This window comes from Crinia signifera, chromosome 6, assembly GCF_055691185.1.
Source record: "Crinia signifera chromosome 6, ASM5569118v1, whole genome shotgun sequence".
Taxonomy (NCBI): domain Eukaryota; kingdom Metazoa; phylum Chordata; class Amphibia; order Anura; family Myobatrachidae; genus Crinia; species Crinia signifera.
Genome location: NC_139222.1, coordinates 186,452,631 through 186,465,539, shown reverse-complemented (window position 1 = coordinate 186,465,539; position 12,909 = coordinate 186,452,631). Strand labels below are relative to the sequence as shown.

Below are 12,909 nucleotides of genomic sequence, written 5' to 3'. Positions count from 1 at the left end.
AATGCTGTTTCTGGCCCAGAGCAGCCAAAAGTCTAGCTAGAGCTCTGTGTACAGCTACGATGGTGAGTGGACTGTACATGCGCAGTGCAGGACACGGCACAAACCAGATGTACCCAAAAACTTCTTGATAACAGTCTGAGAATTTAAAAGTCTATGGCCAGTATCACTGCGGTCATTTACAGCTGCTAACAGGTTCTCCCGGTTCTATCCAATTAACCCTGATACATACCACTTATGGGGGATTGTGCTTTGGGTGCCTCAACCAATAGTAATTGGATACCAGTCTATGTACACAAGTATACATCTAGAATATGTAATTATATCAGTGGTTCTTAATTCCAGTCCCCTAATAACCCCCAGAAGGTCATGTTTCAGAATCAGGTTTGTGGAATCATTTGGAAAAATGACTGATCCAGTATAATAGTTCAGTTACCTGTACAACAAACCCTTAAAACATAACTTGAGGACTGGAGTTGAAAACCATTGCTCTATGGTAACAGATTCTTATCTACACCCCATGTGACACTAGTTGCTCAGTGAATGGAAAAGTTACACAATCCTAGCACATTTTTGGTTGCCAGCGTTTCTTCATCATTGGAATGGTAACTCGTCCTTCCACATGTGGGGGTGGGTTAATTGAATAGACCTCTGATTGTCGACATAGGCCAGTATTCAATGCTCTGATTCACCATTTTTTTCAGCGAATCGGGCTGTTTTCACTCCATGTTGTGAATTTTTTTCACTGAAAATATGATTCACCCTATTCAATGTTCACTGTTCGCCAAAAGCGAACAGTGAATGCCGGCCAGTTCTCCGTTTCATGCTCGCTGCAATTCGCTGGTGTATTTCAATGGGGTTTTCACTGGGATTCGCCAAGAGTGTATTCAATGCTAGGATGGCGATTTGCTTTCTCCCTGATTTTTGCCATGATTCACCATTTTGCATTCGACATCTTTTTAAGGTGAACTGGAAAGTGATCTTTTGAAATAAAGGGGTTTTTTTTTTTTGTGTCAAAAAATCTGATTTTTTTTTTCTGTGAAGGGGCATGCTATTTTTATACATGTGCTAGAAGCACATTAATATATATTTAATTTTTATTTTATTAAATTTTTTACTTCAAAAGGGATACGGTCATTAGGTCACCAGCAAGTTGTTAGACAGTCATTAGGTCAACATGTGTCTATGAATCCCAGAAGGCACTCCTCACTGCCCCCCGCTCGTATCCCCTCGCAACCATACGAGGGGATGTGTCACAAAGACACAACCCTTCGCATGTCCCGCTGGCGGAGAAATCATTCGATGGTCGCCGTACATCAAATGATTTCTTCAGGCCACACAAGTATGTCAGTGGAGACTTACTTATATTCGGGTGGGCCTGCCCGAAGACAGGGCGGGCTGCGGACATGTCACGTCAGCCACCTGCCCACCTTCTCCCATCTGTTATCCCATGGGAACACCCAGTGATTTCATGGGTGACACCCTGGCCCATCGCCCCACACCAGCACTGTCACGTGTGAACGGTTCGGCGACTATACAAGACACAGAGTCTGTTCGCCCAGGGAACCTGCACATGTGCATATATAAGTATGCGTACGCGCAAATGGAAAACATTGCTGCCCCGTGCGAACGTGCAGGGGAGCGATTAATTCAGAATGACCCCCCCAGAAAGACCCTGTTCACAGCATAACAGTTACAGTGTTCAACAATATTTGACATTTACGATATCTGCAATATGAAACCCAGGTAACTACAAGTATTTACAGTGAGCGTCAGAGGAGTTGTTGTGTGGAAAAAGAGAATCATGTTTATGTACCGGGAAAGTCTGTATTGAAAAAAAAAAAAAAAACTTTGAAGGAACAAGCACCCCGGACTAATGAGCAACTGTTTGCAATACAAAAGCTGCTGCAGTAATTACAGGGTTATGTTCCTTCATAACAGAATACATCAGAACAAATGTAATCATATGCCTGATAGACACTATTCTAGGAAAGTGTACACATGTTTTGGAAGCGCTAAAAATAGAAGATTTCATACATGTTTATAGTCTGATTTCCACATTGCCATATGATACATTGGAAACTGCACAACTTCCCTTTCTGTGAATGACCGAAACAAGTATAGAACAAGGAAAATAATTGCAACCTATAAAACCAATTTTATTCTTTTTTATTAAACAAATTCCTGTGTAGTGTAATAAACCATTATTTCCTGGGAAGCGATTGACTAGACTGACCATAATTTCACTTTTCTTATTAGATAAACTATGTAAGAAAATAAATGTGCTCATCCTTATTCTTTCCATAAATAAGGTAAAAATGTATTTGAAACAACATTTATAAAAAAGGTAAATTGTGGTCTGTGCCATAATTCATAAGAATATCGACATGAAGAGATTAGTTGCACTGATTTGATTATCTCAGCATGCAAATAGCTGTGCAATACTCCGTTCACACTGCCAGGCAAATTACCGGGTCAAGCATTTCTACTGGTAATATGCCATTTAACACGGATCCTTTTCTAGTGTCAACATATAGAATCCATTTGTGCTAGAAACCATACCTAAGGGTATCACACTATATGTGGTTTTCTTTCCTTCCATGTCACACGAGTAACCGCCAGTGTTCTCTCACCAGAAAACACTGGCCGTACCAGAGCGCTCAGCACACATCGCTGGGGCAGAGCTGTGTGCTGAGCGATCGGTGCTAAACAGTATCACTCAGCACAGAGGATCCCTTGACTTGTGTGAATGGGGCATAAGCTAATATCACCTCTGTATTACCAGTAATTCACTATAATAGCATTTTGTATTCTACTTTTCTTTTAAATACTTAGCACCCGTCAACTTTACCTTGACAGGGTTCTCCCCATTCCTCAGGTAGCGGTTCCTCTCATGGATTTTCTCTGCAATCTCCTGGGCAATGTGGTAAGTGGCATCATATGTAGACAACCTGCATAAAAATGGAATGATGAGAAACACTGTCATGTTAACACACAATAGAAGGATAACATGAGAGGCCCTGATACTAATCGGACACTAGAGATCATTGTGACCCCCCACCAGGTGCACTCTCCTAGTATGGCCAATAAAGAATCTTAGTACACTGGCCAAAGCGGGAGGTACAACAAAAGTATCATTACAAATCATGGGTTGCTGGAGGTATATAGAGAGGAAGAACCCTAATAGAGCAGAGTAGCAGTCAGTGTACCATTTTTGTAGATTACAAAAAAAAAAAAAAAAAATAACTATTTAAATACAAAGCTATAATGGCCCTTTCAACATTTACATTCCAAATGAAGAAAGAATGGTTACAGTGAACTTTAAGGGAGACAGCATATTTATATACATCATCGGGTGCTTGTTAATTTAGAAGCTCTTTAAAACTGCGACTCCAACAATGCACCTCACCTACAATTGATAAGCTCTGTTGGGTGCCATCTGCTGTCTTGTAAAACTCGAATACTCCCCTATATCCTACTTGGGCTCCATTACCAACAAATACATCTCATAAAGTAGTATTTGCCACCATGATTGCATTTTTGGGTGCTCTCTGAAATGTGTGTCCTCTTTGTTCCCATAGTCGCCTATTAAGTCACCCCACAAAAAACACACAGGTTCCGTGAAACCTTTGTGTTTTTGGACGCAGAAGCACCATTTTCACTAAATAATGGGTCTGCTTTTACCTGCCTGAGTCAGGTGAAACAAAATTGCATATCCCTTTCTGGACAATTACCCACACTACATTAACACCTGGAATTTGATAACCCCCCCCCAGAATCCTATATACCCCCTTTTCTACCACGTCTGCCATATCAGCCTGATTAGAAAAAAAAAAAAAACAGTTCACTTTGTAAAACTCTAAATTTGCAAGCACTATATTGTTCTTATTTGGACACCAAAATTTCAACATTTATGATGAGCCCCTATAATATACAGGTTGAGTATCCCTTATCCAAAATGGTCGGGACCAGAAGAATTTAGAATAACGGATTATTCCATATTTTGGAATATTTATGATGTATAAGCACATCAAACACATGAAATATAGTGTTCATTCTAGCACCCGCCATCTTTAAAAACCAATGGAGTTCCTCTTCCCTGCCTGGGGTGTCGCTGTCTGCTGTGGTGTTTCTAGCACAGGTCTGATTTGCACATCAGTGCTGATATACAGACCACACTGTGCTAGAAGCATTACAGCAGACAGCGACACCCCAGGCAGGGAAGAGGAACTGCATGGGTTTTCAAAGATGGCGGGTGCTAGAATGAACACTAAAATACAAATTTTTTTTTTTGTGCATGAAACAAGTTTTTAAAAAATGAAACAAAGTTTGTGTACAATCCCAGACACTGAATTTGAATGCCAAGCAATCATGTCCTTGCACATATTTAGTGCCAGTTACATGTTATTACCCCAGTAGTGCCAGTTACAGATGTACCCAGTAGGTTTTTATATAAAAAAAAAAAAAAAAAACCAATAAAAGTACATTTATGGTTTTCATGTGCGTGTGAAACAATCAGGTATCTGGTCCTTTGAGCAACAGTAAAAAGGTTGACACGGCATATGGTTGACATGAGTTTTTCGCAATTATTTTCAGTTTTATAACTTTTTCACATTTTAACATCCACTTGGACTATGACTGGTAACCTTGCCCAAAGTATGGAGAGTGAATCAAGCCATGCCAGGGTATGCAGTACACAAACTGGGGTCCTTGTGCTAAAAGAAAAAACTAATTGACACCCCAAGAATCTAAAAAAAAAAAAAAAAACTATTGTTGATGTTTTAGGTGTCAACCATTTTCTCATATTGACCTTTTGGTGGTTAACTTTTTTACTCTACCTATAATACCATACCCAATCAGGTACCAATGCCTGATCTTCCACTGCTATGTAGATGATACACAAATGTACCTCTCTTTTGCCTCAGGTACTGAGAACCCAACAACAGCAACAACCCTAAATAGCTAATAGTCACAGTCATTTTCACAGTGTAATCAACAGAAATGAATGGGCACACTACACTCAGTAATTCCCATTCTTAACCATTTTTATATTAATATAACTGTTCCTGTACTGTTCCTTTGTACGGTGCTGCGAAACACTTGTGGCACCTTTTAAATAAAATTATAATAATAATAATATTATTAATAGGTACTTCTGTGTGGCCTAACATGTATAAGGGGAACTACTTTGTGGCATACTCTGACTAAGGAGCACTACTGTGTCGTGAATTGAGGATGTCTAGTGGCACCCAACAGTATGCCCTTACTCCTGCATACTAAATAGCAGGGGGGGAGGGAATTCTCAGGTTGAATTAGAGTATAGCAATAACCTTAGACATAACATTATAAATATGTATCGGTGACCCAATATTGTCCATTTCTTCATCCAATATAATGTTCAAGCTTTTTAATCATACGGTGAGCTAAGTTATAAAGAAGGAATGACAATAAGAGTGACAAAATAAAAATGTAAATAAATAGTTGATTTTTTATTTATTACTGGCAGCAAAAAGAAAAAGAAAAATTGTGAAGACAATAATTGATGATTTTTTTTTTTTCAGACAGTATCACATCATTAAATATGACAAATTATATACCTAATAATTTAGCCTAAATAAAAGGTAACTTTTTTAAAAGATCTGCAGGAGGGGTTAATTATTCCATTTGTGACAGTGAGGAGATCTGCAAAACAAGCACTGTTAGGGGTCGCTGAGAATTGGAGTTGGGAAACAATGTTGTACCCCAACACATGTGTACGTGTGTGTGTGTGTGTGTGTGTGTGTGTGATGACTTGCTGTTGTTACTTTGAGTTAGAAAAGAGCATTTGTGTATACTAATAATTACCATCATAAATTCTGAAAGACAACATAATTGTATCTATCAATTTCTCATGTGAGGTCTTGTGTACATAACAAATCCAATGGAACAGACTAGATAAAAAATAAATACAACAAGCTAATGTTAAGGCCCGTACACACTGGGCGACTTTGAGCTGAAAGTCGCTCAAAACAGCAGTTTTGAGTGGCTTTCAGCTCAAAGCCGCCCAGTGTGTATGCCCGGGTGATGAGCCCTGCTGCGCTCTCCTGCAACATCGCCGGGAAAGCCGTTCATCTGCTGGTTACACCAGCAGATGAGTGGCTTTCAGGACGGCTTTGCAGAGCGCTATGCCGTCCTCCCCCCCCCCACCCCTCCGTCGGTGCCGGGCAGGGGGAAAGCCGCTCAGTGTGTATGCACTGAGCGGCTTTCCCCACGCATCATCGCTGTCCATACACGCTGGGCATAGCCGTTCAGTGTGTATAGACCTTAAGATGAAATAGACTAAATGTGCACCATGACCTTAAAAACAGGGGCAAGTCTGAGTAATATTTATAAGAAAGCAGCACTTGCTAGAAAAAGTTACATTTCACATTCATATTATTACGTTTTGGGCTGTATTTTCCTAAACATTGGTTCACTTGAAGGCTTGAGTCCATCTTGCTAGATATTACACACACAAGAGGTACAGTAGATGGTTGAACATTCTCTTTGTATATGCACTATGATTAGTTTCTCTGCCTGGTCATTATGGGCCCGATTCTAAATCAGCCACAGATGCGCCTGCATCTTATGCTAATGTCACTGTCCATTTACACACAACTGAGAGGCCAACTTACAGTGCATCATTTCAGTACGCCATCGATATATGCACCAGCTCTATCTGTCAGATCCAAAATTCCCTTTTTAAAGGCAGTACGGATGGTGTAGTGGTTAGCATTACTGTCTCACAGCACTGAGGTCATGGGTTTGATTCCCACCATGGACATGTGTATATTCGCCACCTGCTTGTGTGGTTTTCCTCCAGGTACTCCAGTTTCCACCCACAATCCAAAAATATACTGGTTTAATTGGGACGGAGCAGCAGAGACAAAGCAAAACAAAAAGACAATCAGGACAGCAACATGATATCAGAGAGCACAGACCACTATCAGTCAGAATTGTTCCACCACTGTGACCCCCTTCACAAATAAGCATGTGTTACACTTTGGGGGTATTCAATGCTGCAGCGAGCGGCCAGCGAGGGGGTTAAACAGCGAGGATTGCAGAAAACCAGCGATCCTCGCTGTTTAACCCCCACACCGGCCGCTCGCTCTATTCAACATTCTGGGGAAATCCATGCCGTCACAGGACCCGCGGCTACTGCAGAAAACTCGCTGTTTTTAGCCGCGAGTCTCGCTGCTTCTGGAGCCGCATATGCCAATTCTCCCTCGCTCAAAAAACGGAGCAAGGGGGAATTGGCGTATGCGGAGGGTGTGTTGAATCAGGGTAAGTGGTGACAGCGAGCAGGAAGCCCTTCTCGCTGTCACCACTCGCAAACAGCATTGAATACCTGCCAATGTGTGTCTGATTATGAACTCTTTCCGGACCCCAGACTGCACTGTTACATCAGTAGACTCTCAACTGGGAACAGTGGTGCAGGTGCCTCCCTCTGCAGAGTCACACACTTTGTCCCATTTGTCATTTGGGTGGCTTCCCCAGACAGAAGTAGCCACCTCATGCTTCCTACAGGTGTTGATCATGCCCGGCTACCAGGGAGACATCAGTAAGAAACATTCCTCAGAGAACAGGATGTCTGCTCCCACTCTACAGCTCTCCTGTAACTATACAGCTGGAGCCTACTCTGCTCCCTATAGAAGTGCTGCCAGATATTTGGGCTGGTTAACACTGCAGCAGCCACCGGGACTTCAGTGAGGACTCAGCATCCACAGTAAGGACCGACCTTGCTAACTGCACAGATGCTGGTAAACTGGCTTCAGAAATGCAAAAATCAACTATACTTGCTTTAGAACAAGGCGTCACATTTAATTTAAATGGTGCAAATATGGTTTGGAGATCATGAAAAATAACAGGCTACTTATTTCAAACTTTAGGCCCCATTTATTAATGAAATTTAATATCAACAGCATATTTTGTTTAGTATCAGTAACAGAGTGATACTAAGAGCTGGTATTCAGCATTAGCTAGCTCTATGGCGAGGTCTAGTGCTGTTTTCCACCTTAGCGGAGGCATGCACAACAGAAAGTCAGATCAGGTGCATGATTCCTTCGCCTGGCAGGGAACCAGCAATATCTGGAAGACTCCCCTGAAGCTGGAAAATAAGCGCTGGGTCACCATTGCTGGCAAGGTGAGAGCAGTACAGAAGCAAACAGCAGTAAGCTGTTTGATGAAAGGTGAAAGTAGGACATTACCCCTTAGGGAGCACTAATGGATATATGTATCATTAATAAATGGAGACCTTCTTTACACTATTACTACTAAATAGAGTCACAGCAGAATTTTAACAATACAAAATTTTTAAAGCATTTCTTTAATCGCCAGACAACAAACTATCAGCCTGTAATGGGACAGCACTGCGGTCATGGGTTCGATTCCCACCATGGCCCTAACTGCAGAGTTTGTATATTCTCCTCTGGGTACTCCGCTTTATCCAAAAATATTATAGCAAATTAATTGGCTCCCAACAAAATTAAGCCTAGAATAAATGTGTGTGCGCGCGTGTATATGTGGTAGGGAATGTAGATTGGAAGCTCCACTGGGGCAGGGACTGATGTGAGTGTTCAACTATTTTCTGTAAAGTGCTGCAGAATATTTTTCACTATATAAATAACTGTTAATAAATAAAATGGGAAGCCACTAACAAGCTTCTGGAGTCCTGTTGGAGAAAGAGCATTATAAACGTTTAAATATTATTTTAGTACCCATACATTACCTTTGTAAATGCATGTACTGAATAATGTTGGTGGCACTCCAGAAAAACCTTGCCTTCCACTGATGTAAAGTATCATCCTGGCTGCCAAATGCCCTCATTTACAGCACCAGTCACACATAATCAAGATTAATCCATGGAAATATCGCTTCATTTTAAAGTTAAATGCAAACTCAACAAAAGTAACCACAATCTACATGTTGATGTAATAATTCTTACCATAAAGTCCTATCACATATTCTCCTGGCTTTATAAACGATTTAACAATTATCTATTTGTGATTAGCCTGTGAGATATAAAATATGTTCATCATTAAAGAAACTAAGTAAACATGATAAAATGGGGATTGCAGTACTCTAACGTCTGCCAAGTAGGTGGCCAGTAAAACAACCAGGTACAGTAACATTTCGTGACAAGTTCCCAAGTCAACATGAAGAATATAAAACAGCTGAGCTGCACTGTACTCACCAGGGATCAGGAGCCATCGCTACAGTAACAGCACAGACAGGAGATACACTTCCTGCTTGTATCACATGACAGACGGCCAGCGAGGAGGGACAAACTAGTGTGGGCTGCGAGTTGATTCAGTATAAAGATACTAAAAGGCTAAAAGGAATGACAGTTCTGCTCTGTATAACTTAAATGCTAATAGAATATAATGAATGGTAAGTGGTTAAACTTTGATAGAAATATAGAAATGTAAATACATATACGTGTTTGTCTGTTTAAATATATATATATATATATATATATATATATATATATATATATATTATACACATTTTATATAACATGATATGCAAAAGATCTTCAGTTCACCACATGCAAAAATGGTTTTTCATGCAGGACAGCATGGAATTACAGCTGTTTAGTTTGGAAAAACAACTGTTTTGAAACACTGTCCAACTGTAAAAATTGCATTAATACATTGCTGTGTTGGTTATTCAGACCTGGTCACGGGGCTGCGAATTTGCACGCTGGGTGATTATCGATAGACTGCACATGCTTATGGATCATAGTAGGCTATCCCGTAATAAAATCCTGCACATTTTTTGATCGCTGGCCGTTCGCAAGTTGATTGACAAAACGCTAGCGTTTGGGGGTGGTAACCAGGTGTTTTCTGTGAGTATCAGGGAAAATGCAGATGTGCCCAGAAGTCAACTCTGGCCCCGATCTGACCGCTTCATACCCATACCTCCCAACTGTCACGATTACAGCGGGACAGTCCCGATTTTCGGATCCTGTCCCGCTGTCCCACCCGCGGCAGGCATTGTCCCGCTGCGGGGGGTGGCAGTTAAGAGACCCCCCCAATCTCGTATGAAAATGAGGTTGCAGCTAATTAGCATAAGCCACACACTAATTTGCATACGCCACGCCCCCTTTTCGGGCGCTCGGGCAGTTCATTGAAAGCCATCAAGGTACTTGTGTACTTTCACGGCTCCCATCGCATGCCATATGTAGTGGCATGCGATGGGATGCGATTTTTGCCGGTTTTAAGCATATTTTTTTTTAAATCGCATGCGATCGCATGCGATTTTTAACAGAAATGCATCCAAATGCATTGAAATTAGTATCAAACATGTTCAATGGCCCCCAAATGTCATTTTTCAGGCTGTACCACCCCCACTATCAACGCGAGCCCGAAGCGTGACGAGCGCAGCGAGCCCGCAAGGGGCGGCGGTACGCGTCCTACGACTTTTTCATACCCCCACTATCCACGTAGGCGTGGAGTTGAAAATAGAAAGTGTGTTGAGCGCAGCGAGCCACCGAGCCCGAAGCGTGGCGAGCGGACACGGACACCTGTGAAGCCCGCGAGGGGACGCGGATACCTGTGAAGGTATCTGTGTCCCCTCGCGGGGCATGCTGCGCTCGCCACGCTTCGGGCTCGGTGGCTCGCTGCGCTCGCCACACTTTCTATTCTCAAATCCACGCCGACGTGGATAGTGGGGGTATGAAAAGGTCGTAGGACGCGTACCGCCGCCCCTCGCGGGCTCGCTGCGCTCACCACGCTTCCGGTTCGCGTTGATAGTGGGGGTGGTACAGCCTGAAAAATGACATTTGGGGGCCATTGAACATGTTTGATACTAATTTCAATGCATTTGGATGCATTTCTGTTAAAAATCGCATGCAATCAAATCGCATGCAATCGAATTGCATGCGATGCGATTTTTTACTATGCGATGGACATCGTGGGAGCCGTGATTGTACACAAGTACCGCCATCAATATCATTTCTGTGGCTAACTCCCCCTTCTAACATCATTTTTGATTGTGTTACCCAGTATTAGAACCCATGACCTGTCTTACTGGAGACTGAGACCTTACTGATTGAGCTATTGGGGTGGGGGGCACCAATATTTATATTGCCTCCGGGCAACTTGGACAAACTTACGCCACTGGTCCAAGCCATAAAAAAATGGTTCTGTAGCTGCCAAAAAGGTACAGTTGGAGGGTGTGCTGCTTCTATAGCAGCCACAGAGTAAGGGCAGTATTCAATGAGAAAAATTTGCTGTGGTTTTATGGCGAGTTTGTGCTATTTTCGCGTTGGAAGGAGCATTTTGCTCTCCAAAAGTGAACCACCCTATTTAATGTGATGTTTTCACCGTCTTTTTAAGTGATTTTCGCCATGTCTCTCCGTGTAGCAATTCTCCATCTTTTCATGGAGAACTGGAATGTGAACTTTTAAACTAAAAGGTTTTTTTTTTTAATTTTGGTGTAAAAAAATCTGGATTTTTTTTCTGTGAAGGGGCATGTTATTTTTATTCATGTGCTTATAGCACATGAATATATATTTAATTTAAAAAAAAAATAACTTTTTTTAAAAAAAATTTTTTACACAGAGCAGCCAGCAGGGGGCCGGAGCTCTCGAGCCGCTCATTAGATATTCATATATTCACTGCACCCGATCATTACATATGCACGATCGGGTGCAGTGAATACTGGGTCCCCCGCTGGCTATAGGGGGGGCAGCTTGTGCTGCCTGGGTCCTGGGGAGCCCGCCTCCCCTCCACATATGTTCTGGGGCAGCCAGGGAGACTTTAATCTCCCTGGCTGCCACCGTCCCCCGGCTCCCTGCCAGCTCCCTGCCGCGGACGCTCGTCCGCTGCAGGGGTTAAGACTCGCCGCGAGTGGCGGCGAGTCTTAACCACATTGAATAGTGTGAGCAGGAGTGGCAGCGAGCCCTCCGGAACAGGGCGAGTGCATGGCGAGAGAAAAAATCTCTCGCCATGCACGGATAATTTTTCTCATTGAATACTGCCCTAAGTGATGGGCTACACACAGACTGCACACATTGGAAAAATAATTTGATGAAATGTTCAGGGCTGTTACTGCAATGCGCTGCAGGGAGGGAGGTTTTGTATTACAATTGGAAACCCCCTCTAAAAATCCTGCATTTGCCACTGCTGTGCTAGGAAATGTGCAGGCTTGCACGGGGTAGGATTTAATTCTAACTGGACGGTGTATATCTTTGCTCTGCAAAGTAGCAGCCCAGCGATCAAGTCTGAATATCCCACCATGTCTCATATAAAGACCACAAATTTATATGATCACTTAAGCGCACACACTAATCCCTTTGGTATCCGGATGACTGACAGGCAGGTCGACACCAAAAGGTCAACATGCACAAGGTCAAAATTGATAAAAGATTGACATGGAAAAGGTTGACACATGAAAAGCGCAACATTTTTTTCTTTGATTTTTATTTTTCATATTTTACCATCCATGTGGACTTTAATTGGGAACAGCAAAGTGTGAGAGGTGACACAATACACTAATTAAAAAAACCACACAAACCAGTACAGGATGCGTATACCTACAGTACAGGATGTGTGTACCTAAAGTAGCTAGATCGGCAGTGTCGGGAACACTTGTTGATGCTGGCTGTGACAAGCGACAGCAGAGGGAGGGGTCCAGGCCATGCTGCATTCTGTCGGTCCTAGTGCCCACCAGCTCAGGTAAACTGGAGGGAGAACGCAGATCTCCTTCCAACACTCCCCCCCCCCCACCCCACCCCCAACTCTGTTCCATAAAACACAAAATTCCTGACATTTTACTGACCTCAACAATGATGCTGTTGCTAGTCATACGTAATACTTAACACAATGCTTTATTTTCTAGTATATCTACCCATTCACTGACAAAGTGATGTTTGCTTATTTCATCATAATC

General features: G+C 42.4%; 1 protein-coding gene across 4 annotated transcripts in view; it reads right to left on the bottom strand.

The window, feature by feature from the left end:
* STX8 (syntaxin 8) overlaps nucleotides 1-12,909 on the bottom strand; it is a 272,833-nt gene that overhangs the window by 193,903 nt on the left and 66,021 nt on the right. For 2 of the 4 annotated variants that reach the window (XM_083148397.1, XM_083148396.1), the window contains exon 3: nucleotides 2,849-2,948. Coding sequence is in view for 1 of the 4 variants with exons in the window: in XM_083148395.1 (XP_083004521.1) it covers nucleotides 2,849-2,948; nucleotides 9,209-9,225 (117 nt within the window). In the remaining 3 variants the exon portion in view is untranslated. Of the gene's footprint in view, nucleotides 1-2,848; nucleotides 2,949-6,650; nucleotides 6,855-9,208; nucleotides 9,325-12,909 lie in introns of those variants that run through there. The other 2 variants (XM_083148395.1, XM_083148398.1) reach the window with 2 other exon arrangements.